This window comes from Dinoponera quadriceps, unplaced genomic scaffold (assembly GCF_001313825.1).
Source record: "Dinoponera quadriceps isolate SergipeBrazil2010 unplaced genomic scaffold, ASM131382v1 scaffold1573, whole genome shotgun sequence".
In the NCBI taxonomy this organism is placed as follows: Eukaryota; Metazoa; Arthropoda; class Insecta; order Hymenoptera; family Formicidae; genus Dinoponera; species Dinoponera quadriceps.
This window is the reverse complement of record NW_014556062.1, coordinates 860,767-879,926: the sequence shown is the minus strand read 5'-3', so window position 1 is coordinate 879,926 and position 19,160 is coordinate 860,767. Positions and strand designations below refer to the sequence as shown.

The following is a 19,160-nucleotide window of genomic DNA, read 5'->3' as shown; positions in this document are numbered from 1 at the left end:
CGCTTGCCGCGTCCAGTACTGTACGGTCGACGGTCGGAGCCATCGGGCGCGATAAACTTCGCGCGCGAACATGCGAAATGGATGGATCGCACGGATGAAGAGTATCGGAGTATACGGCGGGACAAACAAGTTATAAGGGCGTATATATATATATATCAGTCGGAGGTAAAAGTGCATCACGTCCCGGGTGCTACTACGGGCTTGTAAATCTCGCTCACGGAACGACCGAACGATCCTCCACGGTGCTTTCCTGCGGGAAGGAGCGCGGCGTCACGAGAGAAGCACGCGACACACGACGTGGCGTGGATATAAAAGCCGAGGATCCTTCTTCTCGCAATTTAGGCGTCACAAAGTGGCGGCTTATGGCTGCCGGTGTATCCGAAGAGAAGCCGTGTGTAAGTGTATTTGTACGATTCTCTCCACGTGAGGAGATACTATCCTCGCGCGCGGTCCCGCCGCGCAGAAATACCGTCGCGACGCTTTTCCGCGAGCGGTCGCGACAGCGTGAAATATTTTTTGCCGGATCCGCCGCTATCTCGACCGTAGTCGAAACCGAGGAAACACAGATCTCCACTTTGCGCGACCGCGGCAGGGACAAAAAGGCGGCGGTGGCGAGGAGCGACGCGAGGGAGACAGAGAGGGAGAGGAGAGCGCGAAAGTGCATCGCGGCGAACTGGATCTCCGCGTCGGATCCGCGACACGTAGCACACCTCCCGGTGACGGTTATTGCGAGTGTGTTTCGCCACGTTTATACCCCTACGGCGACCGCCTTTTGTCGGGGACGAGGATAATTCCAGCCGACTCCTCTTCGCCCGCGCCCGTCAAATCGGACGTGACGTCTCCGCGTTTATTTGCACGCCGGGGCGAGAGACTATTTGGCCGCGGCAGCCTCGTGGACAGGCGCGGGACGTTTTAAAATGTCAGCACGCTGCCGCACGCATCGGGGATTTTTCGCGAAAGCCAGAGCAAGACAGACAGCGCGAGAGTCCTTCTCCCCTCGCTCTCCTCCCCCCTCGGCGAACGTACACCGCGTAATTGCGCGCCGACACGTACGGTAATGAAATATCACTCCGACCCGAAGAGAACCGCCCGAAGCGGTGACTTTTATTAATCGATTATTTCTCGTGTTTATCGCGATTATCTGGACGTATCTGTTTGTCGTGTGCAATAACGCGAACGCTCGCGCGCGCATACACGTGCGAGCGTGGAAAATTCTTTCTCTGGTAGAGAGATCGAACCTCGTCGGTGTTTAGTCACGAGGCAGTAAATTTGCATCTAACTCGTCGCTGCTACACTGACAGAAATCACCGTTATTTTTTGGCCCCAGCTATATCCTTTTTCGGCTTTAATCACAAAAACAGCGAATCAATAACGCCAGCTAATAACGAACTACATATGTATATACGTAGAAAACGTCGGAGAATTTAATCCACACGAGGAGAAAATATTGTGGTAAAAATTACCGCAAAATTTCACAATACCGGACCGTACCGGAATTATGATTGAAATTATTACGTGCGTTGTAATATCTAGTGATATGAAATACATCGCTAAAGATTACAACACACGCGATCATTTCAGTTTATAATTCCGGTATGCTCCAGCGTTACGAAACGTAGTGATAATTTTTACTACAATATATTTACCGCAACATATTTCCCTCCGTGTAGCCAGTACTAGGCTAGCTACCCGGCTTTCGATTCTAGCCGATACATTTTTATTATCGACGGGACGGTTGGCCTCGTGAGCGTAAATTTTGATTCCCTCTGATTTCGATTCACTTCCGCGATGTGCGGATCATTTTGTTCGCAACCGGCAGTGTGGTGATCGCGCGCTGCCATTCATCCCGAACGAATATTTCGAGCAACGGCGCGCGACCGACTACTTTATCGCTTCGACGACAGGAGAGGTAAAGATCGCTGTGAGCTACGCTTCTGACAAAAATAACATTGTTATTTTCGCAAGCGCCATCGAACGTCGCACGCGAGCGCGGAAGTTTCCGAGCGTGGTAATTTATCCTCGTCCCGGTGTTCGAGAAACTGTGTAAACGTACGCGACGTACGAAATCTGTGTCTCGAACGAGGAGGAGGACGACGGGAACGGCGAGCTCGGCCGCGTAGCGAGGTATCTGCACACGCTGTTACGTTTCCTTTGTCGACAATGGCCGCGTTGCCGTTATTCGAACGCGTCACGACGTGCGAGCGCAGCGGCGGCGTCGTCGTTGAAATCGCGAATTGGGATCGTCAATATCAATCACGCGCGGCGAGAGAAAGCGAGATAGGGATATAAGCCGGATCGAAGGGGCGACGAGCGAATGGAAAATAACGATTGCCTGATATCAGTCGGCAGGAAGGCAATAAAATAAACCTTCTCGCACGCCAAGTCGGCGCTCTATAAAAAGAATCCCCCGTTGCTGCGCGCGCCTACCCCGCCCGTATAGATCTCACTGAAAAGTTCGATCTGTCAAATGCCTTTCACGCCTTCGTGGCCCGAAAAAGCGTGGGAAATATTTTGATATTCGAATTCCCCGGAATTTTTGCGCGAGAGATCGCCACCCGGTTGTCTCATAATCTCCCGTATAAAACGCCTTCTCTCTCTCTCTCTCTCTCGTGATTAGCGCACACGAAATGTCCAAATTTCTCATTTGAGATGCCGCACTTGAAACTTTACCGATAGAATACTGAGAACTTCCGCAAAGTTTACGTTTTTTTTTATCGCGGAGAATTGTATAAACGCTTTTGCATAGTGAAAGTAAGCGCGAAAATCAATTGGAGCATTGTCCGATAAGTGACGAAAACGATTAAAAATTTCAAAATTGACACCCCTATCTGTCAGTTAGCGTAAATATTCACCTGATACAGAAATCCTACTGCTTGTACATATCGAATGTGTCAATGCTTCAATCGGATTTCAAAGAATATTTCTGTATCTTTGTAATTGAATATAAAAGCGTAAAAAGATGCGAAATTTTGCAGAAAAAAATTTAACATATTTTAGATTTTCCGTTGGATATGGTAAAACAGAATAATACATATTCATCTTATTCACATTTCGCAATAACATTTACATAAGATTTATGTATATATAAGGGATACAAGCAGAGAGATTAGCGTGATCGTGTTAATGTTTATGTAATATAGCATTTCGAGGACCGTGTGTGTGTGTGTGTGTGTGTGTGTGTGTGCGCGCGCGCGTGTGTATGTCTAAATTACTGACGCTTATCAAATTCGTCAACGAAGCATCCTCTTAAATTCGAGAGGAAAGTTTCATGGGAAATCATCGACATGGCAATTCTCGCCGATCGGTAGTTTTTTAATTCCCAGCGCTAAATAATTACGTCTCGCGACGAAGTCCGAAGCGAGGAGTCCGTTAAAATCCTTTTCGACGAAATTCAACGAGGAATGACAACATTCAGCATGAAATTTACGACGACATAAAGCCGTCGCGCGGCATCGCCTTCTCTCCGCTTTACACGACTCCAAAAACCGGAACTGAAAATTAAATCCACAGGATTAAGAGAGAAGCGCGCGGAATTAACGATCAATAAGCTGAGGAGGATTTCATTCGCGCGGTGTCGCGTGTCCTTTCGCGATCGTCTTCGCGCGACCAGTTATCCTTGATACTTAATGAGAGCCCAGGCGCCGTCCTTCGCGCCAAAATAAAGTCCCAGCGATGCCGCCGCCGCCGCGAAAAACGCGCGGCACGGGCGTTTCGCGCGCCCGGACCAATAAAAGCCGCCGTTTCCGCGCCGAAAGTGTCGTTCCGTGCGAAACGAGCCGGACGTTCCTGTTTCTCGGCCGTGCTACGCCGCGGCGTTTATTATCGTTGCTCCGAAACGCGTTGGAAATGGGCTAGTAAACGCGAAACGTTGGCACAATTCCGGAATATCCCGCGGAAATATATATGCTGCGCGGGTATTAAGCGTGTTGTCTTGCATTACGTTGTCGCTATTCCCGCTCGCGAAATTTTCCCGAAAGGCGAACAACAATCGAAGCAGCTTGCGTTGTCGCGATCGCCCAGCTCTTTTCCTCCCTTAACGGTGTTCGGTACTTCGCAAATTCTCTCGCTTATCCGACGGGCCCGATAATGACTCGAGCATCGCGCTTTGATCGCGTGGAAAGTACGTCGCACGACGTAATCGTGCTTTATCCGATCGATCTTTTAACGATCCTAGTTTACCGAACGGCAATATTCACGCGACAAGGCTCGGATTTTATTCGCACGCGACGGATCCTCGCCCCGACGCGCGTTCGATCTTTTAATAGATCGCGCAATTGGCCGTCCAATTGAACCGATTAGTCGGCCGGCTTTCTCGCTCGGCGCGAAGATAAGCAGATCCCGAAATTTACGGTCGATCGTCCGTCCGGGCGGCAAGGCCGCGGCGACTACTTTTTAACTCTCTTCACGAGCCGTCTTCTGGAAACTCCGCCGCAGATCACGCTCGGAGTATCCGCTAAATTTCACCGGGCCGGGCGTAAATATTTGCCCAAGACAAAGGCTGCGACCGGCCGATGTCCCGCGAAATGCGGACGCGCGATATGTTTACGGATCCCTCGATCCGTCGCGCCAGCCGGCCGCGCGCCGATGAATAAACGTTATTTTTCACCGTGGAATGCCCACCCGCGAAAGCCATATTCGCTGCGAGCAAGGCTGCCGCTCTCTGCTGGCGAGCCTCGGGACCGTCGTTCGGCTGAATTTAGGGGAAACATCAGCGGCCGGCCTCTCGTTAGTGCCGCCTCGGCTAACCTGACCAGACTGCAGGACGAGCCTTTGTTAATCCGACGATGAATCGACTGGTCCGAATACCTCCACTACCGCATACGTTTCGCGGACACGTGAAGATACAATTAAACTCGCGCGCTCCTCTGTGATCTCGGCAAGTTGCACGCGTCTCTTACCGCGTTTCATCTCTGATAAACTGGATAAAAGGATCGTTGGCACAGAGAGCTTCACTTTATTCGAGACTGCACTTGAAATTGTCACCCGAGATCTCCTCTCGATATCACCTTCGTGTATTTATCGTACGTGATTAATTTAACGATCTCTTTCATTTTGACGAAATTTCATGGCGGCTTGTGACGAAAGAGAAGCCCCTTAAGAGTTGCGGCGCAAGAATCGGAATTACCTGGATGTAAGAGCGCATAAATCGTCGATTTATCGTGCATAATTTATTTAACGCGATTTCTTTCATTTTAAGGAAATTTCAATGTCTGCCTCCCCCCTCCACTAAAAATTGCGATCCCAGATGAAATTTGTTATCTACGAGCAGCAATATATAACGTATTAATTCGAAACGCGAAACACATCGGATTATTTCCACGAGAACGGTCCGAGAGTTTCACTGCGAATGCGCAAAATACGGTGCGCCCGGTCTTTCTTACAAACGACAAGCGTCGGGGAAACGGAGAGATGTTTACATACCTCTCGGTAGTGCTCTTCACGAATTCGCCTTTCCAGAGGCCGCATGTTAATTCACGAGCAGTTACCGCGAAAAAGAGAAGATTTATAGCCAGAAGTACTCCGACCGGTCCGAAGAAGTACGCCAAGATTTCCATGTCACCTGCAAACAGAGCGGATAAAATCTTGAAATCTCCTCTCTTCGAGTCTCGTCGAGATTTGGCCGCAGGTCGTTCCATGTGTCGCTACGCGTGGTGATTTTTTTCGCGTGTATATATAAGCATTACGCAATTAAATTTAACTTAACGCATTTAATTGCTTATTAATGGGCAAACGTGCGCTGTGGTAACGTAATCTTCAACAGTTCGTTCACGGAAATAATGTGTGTGCTCTATTTCCGTCGGGTTATCTCGTAAACTTAAAATCCCGATTTGCGAACGTCGATAACACCAGCTATTATTTGAGTAATTGAGAGCGCGTGATGCCTTCTGAAATTAATGTTCGCTCACGCGAGAGCGCATACGAGAGGCACGAGAGAAGCAGATGCTATTTTGGTTGCTATTTCGGATTCGCTAATGACCGATCGACACGAAACGGTCCTTGCACCTGGATTAATCGTACGGCGATTCTCCCTCCCTCTCTCGTCCGCGGGACGACCTCAGGCCAGGTCGATACTCCGAATTTAAGCGGCCAGCGGATATCTGGATCGTGGCTGTTTCGACTTTAAACGCAGATTCAATAATAAACGATGCGATCGGCTGAATGGAATCGCCCACATCCGGGGATTTACCTTCAGGATGCTTAATTCGGTATCGCGGCGAAAATACTGTAAAATTCCTTTTCTACATAATATAAGGGAAATCGATTACTGTTATTAGTTGGTGCATCGATGCATTTGCACAATGCAATGAATTGTTGTTTTTTTAAAGTTTCTCTATGATTTTTTACAGTGGTCGATTACACACACACACACACACACACCTGTCATTCTACGTACAAAAACGTTAAGATGATGTTATCAAAAAACGGAAACTTGATGAGATTCTTCATATCTTGTACTGAAAAATATCAGAATAAAAAGAAAAATATCTCGAAAATTATTTACTTTTCGATGATATCACCATAGTATTTTTTACGTATAGAATGAACAGAGGAATCGATTTCTATTGAAAAAATTATATGATTCCTTAAAAAAAATGAAGTTGATCTTGAAGTGACTATACAAATTAGAGTCACCAACTTATGCCCCCTCTAAAATCTACCACTTTTGTCCGAACTATTTTTTTTGTCAATTGTTTCGTTTTCAAGATATTTCCAATAAACGGGGTATTCCGTGTATTGTTTCAATACCTGAGTTGATCGAAACAATGTATGATATATTAGTTTCAATAATACTGCTATTGAATCGAAAAGATTCAGTTCAATTGCGGCGCTGTTGACCGATTCGATTGATACAACAACAGCATATTTGGCCCGTGCAGCCAAAGCCCGTGCTGATGGAGTGAGTGTCTAAATTTCTAGTCGCTTCTGTCGGATTTTCGAATCCGATATTTCGAGTCACGTTAAGTGGCTTTACAGGTGCTCGAAGCAACAGAGAAACAACGATTGTCCGGTGACGCGTGACGTGTAAAATATTATGAAATTCCGCGTTGTTAAAACTGGTCTCGTAGCATCGGCATAATAGTTATTCAATTTACGGCCATTATATGAAATATTGTCTCGCTTTACCCGTTTTATCATGTGTAATTTACGGAATATCGCGCTGATGCCGTTGATAGATGTAGCGAGATGCGCGTCCAAAAACGCGTTCGTTGCGCCTTCGATTCCGCGAAGATTGAATTAATTAATTCCATGCAAAATATATAAAACATCGCGATACAATCAGTATCGATGATATCTTTCAATTAGTCGTGATTGCATCACGCGCGAAAGGGAAGGCAAGGTTCCGGAAGGCGGGCTTTTTCTCCCTTTTTTTTTTGTAAAGCATGCGAGAGTAGAAATAGATCGACGATTTATGAAAAGCAAATAAATCGCCCGGTGTCGACTTGCCGACATGGACGGTTTATTTTCTTGTTCATATCGGCGCACGGCGAACGAGAGAGAGAGAGAGAGAGCGCTCGCATTACGGCAAAAAGAAAATGAGAGAACTGCGAAAACGCGCTGTGCGTTGCGCCAGGAAAGCCGGGCCTTTTAAACGGCGCACGAATGCGCGGCGCGTCGCGCCCCTCATTTATTCTTAATTATTTATGGCGCCACGCGAAAACGGTACCGCGATCGAACGATAACCAATGGGGCGAGACGTACTTTGTTTTCGTTATCCAATAATATTCGATAGCCGATACTTTGCCGCCGCCACGCCGTTGCGCATTTGTCTCCGTGCGATGTTTAAGCACCATTCACATGCGCACGCGTATATTTCGAGCGACTAAATTTTTCGCTTCCTTCGTTACACTCGCGTTCGCCAAAGGCACATTATTATCCCCCGTCTTCGAAAGTAGTCGCGAGATCAACCCTCTTCGTCCGTGCTTTTCGTTGAAAAGTGGCTTAAAATAAATAGCCGCGCAGTCAGCGTCACGTATACTGTACCACTCCTTAGATAGAAAATTACACGATTTTCACCCTTGTATAAGATCAAAACCGTTATACTATGTAATTAAAAAAAAAAAATAGGTGTGCTTTGTTTCCTTCTTTCCTTTCTCTTCTTTTTTCAATTAAAAAGTGACGATAGACAAAGACCGCTTGATGATTTTGCGGATTGATTCCCCCCCNTCTCTCTCGCACTCTCCCTCTTTCTGTATCTTTATTTTTATCAAGTATTAATCTAAATTATTGCTCTAGCAGGATATATATGCTGCAGCGTAATAAAATTGATTCTATTCTATTTAATTGAATTCCTTCTCCCGGCGCGACAGTAGACGAAACGTGTACGCAAGGTGACGCTCATCAGCGTCTAATTATACAATTCTGAACCGAAGGCGCGAGGTCTCGCCTTTCCGAAGACAAAGACGGGCGACGGGCGCGTACGATCGCGCGATCGGGCATGGCAAAGTTTACGCGAGGGGTTATAACGAGGGTATTCCAGCGATCACGCGACTGCCGCGATTCCGTCGAAATTGCGCCCGCTCTGGGAAGGGCCGGTATGTGTTTAGCAGAAATTATGGTAAATCACGCGGAGCGTGCACTTATCCAATCGCGGATCGGTTTCCCGGTTCCACGCCCGGTGCAAGGCTGCGCGATTCCCTGAATTCCTGAGATATGCACGCGCTGGTACGCCGCGCGTACTACGCTCTCGGGTTTCAAGTTCAAGACAGGTATATATCCGGGAGCCCGGCTCGTTCGTTAAACACAGATATTTGCGAAATGCACGCGGAACCGCCGTGTGCGAGCTCATATTTGCCTTACGTACGGTCGTTTACGGTCGTCTTCCGCGCGGGAGAGAATACCGTCAATTTCCAATTGCGACGCGCACGAGAAAACTCCGGAGGATGAACTTACAATAATAACGCCCGATGTGACCTCTGTTCGGAAATTATCGCGCTTAAAAAAATTACACGGAGAAAACGGGTATTAAATTAACGAGTACGATTTAAGAAGTTCTTATAATTTAGTTGCATCCTATGTCTAAATTATTATGTCGGTTTGCGTACACACAGAAAAATACATACCCCGTTCAAGTAGTCGAAACTCGTTTCAAGTATTTTTCATAAGTTTATATATCCGCAAGTAAGACTATAGAAAAAAAAAAAAAAACATAAATATATTATTAAGTACATCTGCGATACACGATATGCGCTGGCGATAATTTCCACTCTGTCTTTTATTATGGTTGCACGTTGCGGTTGGCAACCTGCAATTTGAACGGTGCGATGCTCTTTTGCAGTACACTTTTATATACGAAAGAACAACTCCGTTAGTGTAACTGAATTTTCCGTTGCCGAGGACCAGACGAAAACTCGACCGTAGGGGCAGAAAGACTTCTGCAGGAGATTCCCGCTCAGTTAATTGCTCTCAGTTGTCTCGGCCGAGTTTCAAATGCAGCTGAATTCGTTCACATAGAATGTTCTCAGTCGCGGTGACAGAGATATCATTTCTTGCCACCGAGTTGCCATCTGGTCCCCATTCAGTTGCAGGGACTGAGATTTTTTCCCGCGCACGGAAAAAATAATTCCGTTAGTGTAACTGAATTTTTCCCGTTGCCTGGGATGGAACAGGGACCGGACGGGAAAACTCGGTTGTGTAGGAACAGGAAGATCCCCCGTAGAAGGTTCCTCCTGCACAGTCGACCGCTTTCGGTGATCTCAACCGAGTTTCAATACCGGGCTGAACGTTCAAAACGAATATTTTCTGCCGCGGTAACTGAGACGTCCTTTTCTCGTCACCGGGAATTTCCATCTCTCTCGTCCCCGTTCAGTTGCGCGAACGGACATCTTTTTCTCCCGTGTACACGGCTCTTCGCGCATAGATATTACGCGGGAACTTTACGCGAGGTCGTTAATCAAGCGCTAATGGACGCGTAATCGTAACGTGAGGAGATCGTTAGGGGAAGTTCGATCATTATTTATGGGATCGCTCGCGAGTTTTGAGCGACAGAGAAAGAGAGAGAGAGAGAGAGAGAGAGAGAGAGCGAGTTTCGCATGCGAAGCGAAGTTCGTCACGCGTTCGATCGGCGGCGCTTTACGGTAATTTGATGATAGAAATCCCGACTCGACACGCTCGAGTCGCTTTTATCGGGGCGATTCGCCCTCCTCGCGACCGGGCTCTTCCGACCCCATAACTACGGATGCAATCTGCCAGAAACAGGCTTCCACGAGGACTCCGTAGCCACTTATCGGAGCTGGGGCACCCGCGTCCGCAAACAAACCCATAAATAAAATCCTCACGGCGACGTGAACTTCGCCGAGCGACGACGACGGTGGTGGTAGTGCAGCAAGCTACTCCCTCTCTCTCTCTCTCTCTCTTCTATTTCTCTCTTTCTCTTACGAAAGAACAGCGCGGATATTAAATTGTTACTGACCCAGTTGAGATTTTTCGAGAGCTTCTCGAAAGCTAGTAGGTACCAGCAGCTGGCGGCTACTACACGACGCGATCCGGCCGCGCCCCCTCGGTCAATCGATCACCGCGAGATACACGGTTTTTCGAAGCGAATTCTATCGCTCGGCGCGATAGATTCCCGACAGAAATAAAACGTCGGAGCAACGACCCGAAAATTCCGTCCGGCAGAGAGCCCCCGTCTAACACGGACGCGCGTGCAAACACGTCGCGGGGGTCATTAATATTTTCGTAATATCGTACGGTTTTACATCGGCGAGCCGGAAATACGAGAGGCGCGGGCATTTGTCACGAGCGGCTCTATCGGCACGCTCGCGAAATTAGATCGGTTTCGTAATGCTCGGGAAATCGCTCATGTACCGATAGACAGAAATACATTGGATCTAGACGGCAGTACGCAGCATCTTCGATACACCGCGTCGGTCGAGTTCATCGGTGCTTATAAATCGAAAGTAAGGAGGCATCCAAACAATTGCGACAAGCACTAAATCTATAGTATCGAGAATATCAGAATTTATTCGTCGAAAATATCTGCCGGACACAAATATGTAAATTCAAAACCACTGGGTTTCTTCAATGGAAAGAGGTATTACGTAATTCTAGGGAATATTCCTTTAAATGTAGAATTATTTCACATTTATATTTCGATAATTCATTATTTATAAATTAAGGTATCACTGCGTTCAAGTAAGTATTTACCATAACCTATTAAAATATATTTAAATTGATAAAAATATTATTTGATTTAAGAGATTGGAAAACAGGTAATTACGTTCACTCGATTCTCTAGCACCTCTTTTCTGCGCACTGATTCATTTGAACCGTCGTGATATTATTAAAGGTGTCACGTAAGCGTGATCAGATCTCGATCCGATAGAACGTAAGAATATCTTTAGCCCGAGAAATTATACACCGAGCCGCTATCTTGTGCTTAAATTCATTGAAACTGATTTGATCTCCGGAGTCGCCAGAGTCGCGCGCTACGGTTCTCCCACGAATAATCCATCCCTTCTAATTGTTACGCGACGCTCTTCTCGTGCCCGGCGCGTGTCGAATAACGAAAGGTTTCCGCCGGCGGAATAAACGCGGTTTTTAGCAGTCGTGGACAAGAGAGGGTGTACTTCCCACTTGGAGCTCAACGTCAAACTTTGGCGGCTCGTCACGAAACTTTCGGAACATCGTGTAACGGGTCCTGTTCAGATAACCGAGCTAACTTGCATCCCGGTGTCCGCCAAGAAGGCACAGAATATTAAACGAATACGGCGCGGCGAACTTGTATTCTTTGCTCCTTCGTGAGAGAGAGAGAGAGAGAGATATCTCTTGCCGCCGGTTTCCTTCTCTTTACCGGCTGCTCATCAAGCGCGCCTCAAAATTCAATGTTCGTACGTAGCCAAGCGCGCGCGCGTTACACCGAAATCCGCCAACTTTTTCGTAGCCGGTCCCACTACGGGATCAGATGTCTCTCACTATGCGCTGTCTGACGCCGGGAAAAGTTTTTCCATCAGGCATGCCGGACCTCGCGCGCGGATCCACAGTGATACCGCGAAAGAATAATACAGGAGCTGACACTTTTATTAAAAGTTCACCCGCGCGTCCGTAGGGTGAACGCAGTACTTTGAAATTCACGATTTTGGAAAATAAACGTTACACCAGCGATTATTACGTCGAGTTTACGTCGAGTAACGCGCGTTCAGGCAGTTGCAACGTCAGCGGCAATAGCTTTCGCATGCAGTCGATGGAAACTGCAGTTGCAACTTGCAAATTGTACACGGGGAAATCGGTTTCTGTGGATCCCATATTATTATTTATTCGACGGAAATAACGTAATTTCGTATCAAATATAATAATAATATTTGCTTCATCGGAATGTCCATTCAAACCTGAAAAAATTTGCCAATTTTTCAGGCAATTTGTTAAAAAGGTACAGGTAAAATAAATGTATTATTGTGCAAAGTCTTTAATATAATTAAACATTTTAATTATATACGTAGATGTAGATCAAAAGAGTACCTATTATAAACATAAGAGAAGTACTAATATTTAAATTCCTTGATTTCCAATCAGATTTCCTGAGAATTCCCCTGATTTCGCCGAGCATAAAAAAATCCCCTGAGAATAACGTCGATCGACAAGTTGTAAGAGCAAGCGAAATCGAGAGAAAGCTCGCGGAATCAAGTATACACGCGTACATGAGTTGAAAAATTTAATGAAAATTTCAATCGGAAAGATCCGCTTTAGTCAGCCGAATATCGATGGCCGAGGAACTTGCGCAGATATTTCATCCCGGACACTTGATATACAACTGCGCTGTGTCGAAGGCAGAGCGTTACTTTTCATTACAAATACGCTTACTTCCGAGAGACCGGGCCCGTCTTCTCTTTCCCGAAACTTTTAACAGCCAATAAAAGATTTATCCCAGCGTCGGGCCGCATCTCGCGCCCGCTCGTCTCTCGTCTCGCGACGACCGAGGCGTAAAACCAGTCGCGATGTATTTCCAGCTCGCATTCAAGACTGTCGCGCGGCATAAGAATACGCGACGGTGCACCGTAAAAGAGGAGATAAAGACGGCCGCCGACAAAAAAAGAAAGGGATAAACCGCGCGGGACGGATCTTTCGCGGGCGGACGCGAGGCGAGATCGCCGTCTATATTTGCTGGGTTTGGCAGGTCGCCAACAATAGCCGTTTCGGCCGAGTTATATCCTCACTCCATGGCGACCCATAACAAACATAAATGAATTATGTCCACGCGTGCCGTTCGGTACTTTACGGCTCCACCGCCGAATCCGATTAGCTCGTCGTCGAGAGAGCGTAACGCGCGCGCGCGCGCGCGATCAATTGTCAAGCGCAGCGCGACGCGCACCATCTTTTTCGCGCGCGCTTTGTTTTCGCCGGGCATCAGTTTATCGCGACGACATGCCATTTAAGGTAGTTGGTCCGTAGTACCGGATTTTCATCGGCGATATTAAGGGGCCCTCTCTAAGTTTATTCGCCGCAAAAAAAAAATACTTCCCTACGATTTTATTTAACTATATAGAGAAGAAGTTTCCTCTTTAATAAAATTTCTTTCGTTGGGACAAATTTGTCTTCCGGAATGGAGCAAACAAACGAATGTTCAACAAACAGGATTGTTAGGTTTTGTTTGTTTCTCAGACACTAAATATATCTTTACGCCAAATAATATTTCACTGAGAGGAAAAAAATTTATTTGCGAAATGTAAGGTTTATTTCGCAGAAATAGAACGTTTATTCAAATGCGGCGAAATAAAATGTTATTCCTAGCCGAATAAACCAAGTGATAAGAAAACTTAGGTGTAATTCACACAAATATTTATTCCGTCGTCACAGTCAAATGTTTTTCTAACCAATAAATACCGAAGAAACGTCATAAGAAACATTTACTTGGCAAAATTTCAAATTCTTTTTCTGTGTTGTTTTATATTTTCATTTAAACATTACAACAGGTAGTCAAAAGTGTCATCTTTAGTTGTGAATCCTCAACTTCCGAGTGGCTTCAATGCCCAAATTTTACAGACACGTAGACAATACTTCTACCAATACGCAGTTAAAATTTAAAAGGATTCCTCAGAAAATCGTTCGACGGACCAATTACCTTAATCACGCTACTAGTTCCTAAGGCCATTGGAAACGATCGTCAAAGTCGGGCTTTCGTTTAATTCGCGAACATAAGAAGATTTCTTCCTTTCTCGAGAGAGAGAGGCAGGGAGGGAGGAAGGGGCGGGAGAAAGAGAGAGCGTATATACGTGTATAATTTGCAAAGCGCAATAAAGCGCATTCTTGCCTCTCGAATTTCCAATTCATCGCGTCCGTTTGAGCCGGGTAATAAACGAAATTGCGCGATAAATAAAGAAGGATTCGGAGCGATTTCGGGGTCGAGGGTTGTACAGCGGGGGCGGCCCGCCGCCCGCGCTGCACTCGTGCGGCTCTTTAGCATTCGATAATTCCCTCGGCATTTCATTACCATTCCGATTATCGTCCTAATCGTTACTACGTTCGCGCGCGATCCACCCTCTTCCGCATTCTCATTCCGGCCCCCGTTTCAATAATCGCGTTAAAAAGCACAACGTGGGATACGCGCGCGCTCGTTCGCGCTCGATCGATCCCATGAACACGAGCGCGATAATATAATCTGAATAGCGGAGCGCCCTCACCGAGTGATGTAGCAATATTTTTATTTATACATACGCTCGAGCGATGTCCGTTATTCGTGGAGTAACTCGAACTCGAACATTACACGTGCGTTGTACACGATCTCTCTCTCTCTCTCTCCATTATCAAATGACTAAAGTCGAATTCGCTACGGTAGCGCAACATCTATCGCACTATTATTGTGGAAACACTGTAAAAGCGGGATCTTTTTGTAAAGGGGGAAACTCATCTCTCCATTATCCAAAACTTGAAGCGAAATTTTCTATAAAAGCAAGATCTATCGCGCTCTGCCACTGTGGAAACACAGTAAAAGCGAAATCTTTTTAATGAAAACCTTTCCAAGTTGGTCTCAGTGATATTTTCTCGCGCGCGCGAGCGCAGAAGTGGGTAAGGGGAAGAGAGTTCCACGGGAAAGTCACACGGCGGACTCCCGGGTCTGGCTTTGGTACTCGCTCTCTCTCTCTCTCTCTCTCTCTCTCAGGTTATCGGGGCAACCCGGCGTGTTCTCGGCGCGACACAGTTATACATCAAACTGATAATGGCAGTAAGAACAGTCGTAACATAGGCGGCGGCGGTTCCGCTATTTATTCTAATTTCGTGCGAGTGATTTCGTTGCCGTAAATCAGAGATGCGTCGTGCCTGAGAACAACATGCGCGAGTCCCCCCCTCCCCTACCGTAATATTTTACGCTACTACACGCCCGGCCCTAATCCACTTAAATTGCCCGCCCGTTGAAGAAGAACGGGATTGCGCGTGCAACTTCAATATTCAGATACACTTCGCTTAAACATAACGCCGAGAGATTTATTCGCGATGAATTTTCCGCGACGTGGCGGCTCCGAAGCGGCAAGAATCCACCGCGAGTTCCCGCACGGCGAAAAGTTACTTTACACGTTAATCGGGAGTGGCGTGCACAGCGCAGCGAAACACAACGTCTCATTCATCATGAACGCTTAGCGGCGGACTGCTCGTCTAATTTGGGGTTGACTTTCCCTCGAGGAAGATTTCCCGATTACCGCGCGACGTTCTAATTTGCGGCATTACGGTATCTTTACGGGTGATCACCAAATTGAAATTCCGCCGGCGCGAAAAATCTAATCGGAATTGAAACCAAAGGGAGAACTGCTGCCCGGCTCGAAATTTTTAATTCTAGGTCTTCAGGTGGAGAAAAGTACGGAAGTAAGTTCCCATTTGTAGCATCAGAGAAGAATAAGTGCTCCTTTAATACTGCAAAATTTAGTTCTCCGGAATCGAAATTCTAGTTCCACGTCGAATCTTCAAGTGGGGTGGAAAAAACGGCAACAACTTCCCCCAACAATTTGCAAAGGAGCACAATGGGAGACCTTTGAATGCTTAATGTAAAAAGAACTAAATGTAACACTAAAATGAAAACAACGTTGAAACATCGACTCGGGATATGTACGGGTGGTTTCCTAAGCTTATTTGCGCTTCGAGCCCAGTCAATCGAGCGCGGCAGCTCGTCCTCGCTCGCTCGCCGACGATCGTCAGCCCGGACGGTTCACAGTGGAGGGAAATTCCGTCGACTCGGGTCCGGGAATTAGCCGCGGAATCCGGCATTACACGCTAATGACGCGACCGACGATGGAACCGCTCGGCGTATCTTCGCCGATAATGTTATCGATTACGCCGCGGAGCCGCTATTACCGTTCGCCCGGACGACGCTAAATATAAGTCTCGGAAGCGAGGGTCGTAAGCGCAGCAACGACGAAACGGGGAGGAGGAGAGGGAGGGTAGTCTTGGGGTCCACTTAAGCGCGCGTACACGCATACTTATTAGTGCGGGCCGCATACTCGGGGAACGAGAGAGAGAGAGAGAGAGAGAGAGACTTTCGCCCGTTTCGCACGACGGGGTTGGACTGACTGGCGCCAAGTTTATCTCTCTACCCCATCGTCTCGGCCTATGCCGTTACGGGCGGCGAGGGGAAGGGGATCGTTGCTCGCTTGGCACCCCCTTGTCTCCTGCAGGAGCATTCTCTGTCGGGGAAAACAACTCGCGATAGTCCCGGTATAGTGTAGCTTCCCACCGAGGGAAGCCCCGTTATCCCGATTTAACGTCACGCGGACAACTCTATCTGCCAGGTAGTAGCTGCCTGCGGAGCGCGTGGTCTCAGGTGTCCTTTACCGGAGAAACAGCGGGATCGCGCGCACGGAGCGAAAGAAGCAGGCGGGGGAAGGAATTAACACGAGTGGCCGTCCCGACGAAAGCGCCGGGCGTTTATTACCGACGAGCGGCGAATTCTCGAGCGCGCGACGATCGTTTGTCGGTCTAACCGGCCTGCTCTCGCCAACGATTGTCGCGATAACACCGATCTACTTCTTCTTGTTCCTTATCGCCAAATATTGCAGCCAATCGGTTATTGTTCCTGAGTTAAAATATATCCCGCGTGGACATTTTCAATTCTACGTTAAGTTTTCAGGAGAAAACGGAAATAACTACGTTAAACTTGAAGGACTAAAATTTCGACTCAGAATGTGCACCCCCGCACTCCGCATAAAAGTTTTCCCGACACAGCATAGATTTCTATTAGGATACTCAAGGTTGTCCCGAAATATACGGTGAAAAATTTGGTATTAAAACGGTCTGGAATGAAATTTGACACGGGGAATGTGATAAAAGGTACAAAATATGTGTTTAAAAAACACACAAATACAGTGTGAAATTAACACATTCACTTCAGTAACATGTGTCGACAAGATGAATATTGACATATTGTGGATAATAATTTTGTGTTAATTTTTCACATAATATACGTTCAACATAATATAAGCCTCTCAACATATTTACCTTGCGTTAAATTAACATACAAATTTGCGTGGACCGTAAAATTTGACCGTTAGATTTGACAAAAAATTCTTTGCCGCGCAGATCCCAAGAATTTTTCTATGCGGACACGGCGGCGAGGGAGTCGCAGTTTCCGCCCTCGTTTCCGCGAGCGCGCGAATCGAGAGTTCGGAAATAGGACGGCCGATCCGCGGCGGCGAAATGGCACGCGTTAATTTCAATCCGCGCGTCACTGTAAGCGCCGATACAGAGATCCCCATTCGAGTATAATCACATATCGTTGTTTCCAGCCGCGGACCATCCGCTTTATGTATCGTCATTACAGCCCCGTTTCGTAGCTCGCGGTTAACTACGCGAGCCACCGGCTGCGAAATGTCATCAACGCGGCCGCGATCAGCAGGCGCCGATAATTATTATCCCCCCTCCCCGACTCTCCTCCCTGGGTTTCCTTTGATGTCGTGTTTTTTTTTTCGCTCTCCTCTTTTTTTCCCGGTGAGGGAAAAATCGGCGCCGCATGTGGTTCCAGCTGACGTAACGCGGCGCAGGAGGAGGGGGAGGAGGCGCGAGAGGGCGGACGGTTTGTTTGTAATTGCAATCTCTGGCCGCGACAGGATGGAACCCGCGGATGCCGGCATGTAAAAGGTAAGTATTAATCAGCGATGCGCGCGGGGATCCGACGACGGGCGGACGGACGGACAGATCGACGAGCGAAATTAATATACAGCGGGAGGGTGTTTGCGGGGCGCATCCACGCGGATTTTAGGACGCGGATTTTAGTGTGCGCGTCGGATTACGCCGGCCGGTGGATTACGGGCGAGAGCGGGTCGTTAAATAGCTCGCGACCGTACATAGTCAGGACTCGACACGAGAATAAAGTCCCGGCCGATACGACGGTCGGAACCTTATTATCTCCGTTCGACGCTCCGCGAAACGTTCTCTCTCTCTCTCTCTCTCGCTTTCTCCTTCTCGCGGCGCGATTCGCAGGGAGATTCGCCGCGCAGCGGGCGAACCGCCACCGGTTATTATTGGGGATCCGGGGCATTAAAGGCGCTTTGGGAGGGTATCGATCTTCTTATTCAGCCCACCCTAGTACGTCATACTTAAATACAATATTTCGGCTGGCGCGTAATCCTCTTACGGAAGTATCCCCCGCGCCCACGGAAGCCGACGCGGCACAGAGGCGCGCGCGCGCTCGGCCCCGCCGTTGTTGTTCCTTATTGCGACCGACGATTATTTGTACGCGCGGGTAATTATGTGCACACCACGCGGGGAGATCCGTAATCGCGCGCGCGGTTTACACGTGACGTCTCGGTGAGCGTGTAATCCTCCCGCGCGAGTTGAGTGGCTGTCACTCGACTGCACCGACGAGGCGTAAACGGTTTGTTTGCGTATCGACGCAAGCGCAAATGCGTGCTTAATGCGCACCCGTTGATTTTCCGAATACGTTCGTACTTTAACCCCTCGAGTGCTATTTCTCCCATCGGCTCGATAAATAATCGTCAGGTGGAATTTCAGTCGCGAGGTCCATTTCGGATCAGATAACGATCGCGAGCTTGCCATTCGGACCTCGCGAAGCACACTCCGGGCTTGATTCGTAAATATTTTTAGATTCGAGATCACCGACACTGCTCGGAAAGCGTCGATGCCCCCGATGTCGAGGAGTAGCGGTGTGTCGAGGCAGTTGTAGCACAAAATGATTTTTAAGAATTCGTCGAAACTTGCACCGTACACAGACTTAAACATGG

At 47.6% G+C, this 19,160-nt stretch overlaps 1 protein-coding gene across 1 annotated transcript in view; it reads right to left on the bottom strand.

The window, feature by feature from the left end:
• The window catches only part of LOC106746560 (probable G-protein coupled receptor Mth-like 1), a 166,041-nt gene that overhangs the window by 6,035 nt on the left and 140,846 nt on the right, over positions 1-19,160 (bottom strand). Inside the window, exon 6 of the mRNA XM_014623277.1 lies at positions 5,422-5,560. Coding sequence (XP_014478763.1) covers positions 5,422-5,560 — 139 coding nt within the window. The remainder of the gene's footprint in view (positions 1-5,421; positions 5,561-19,160) is intronic.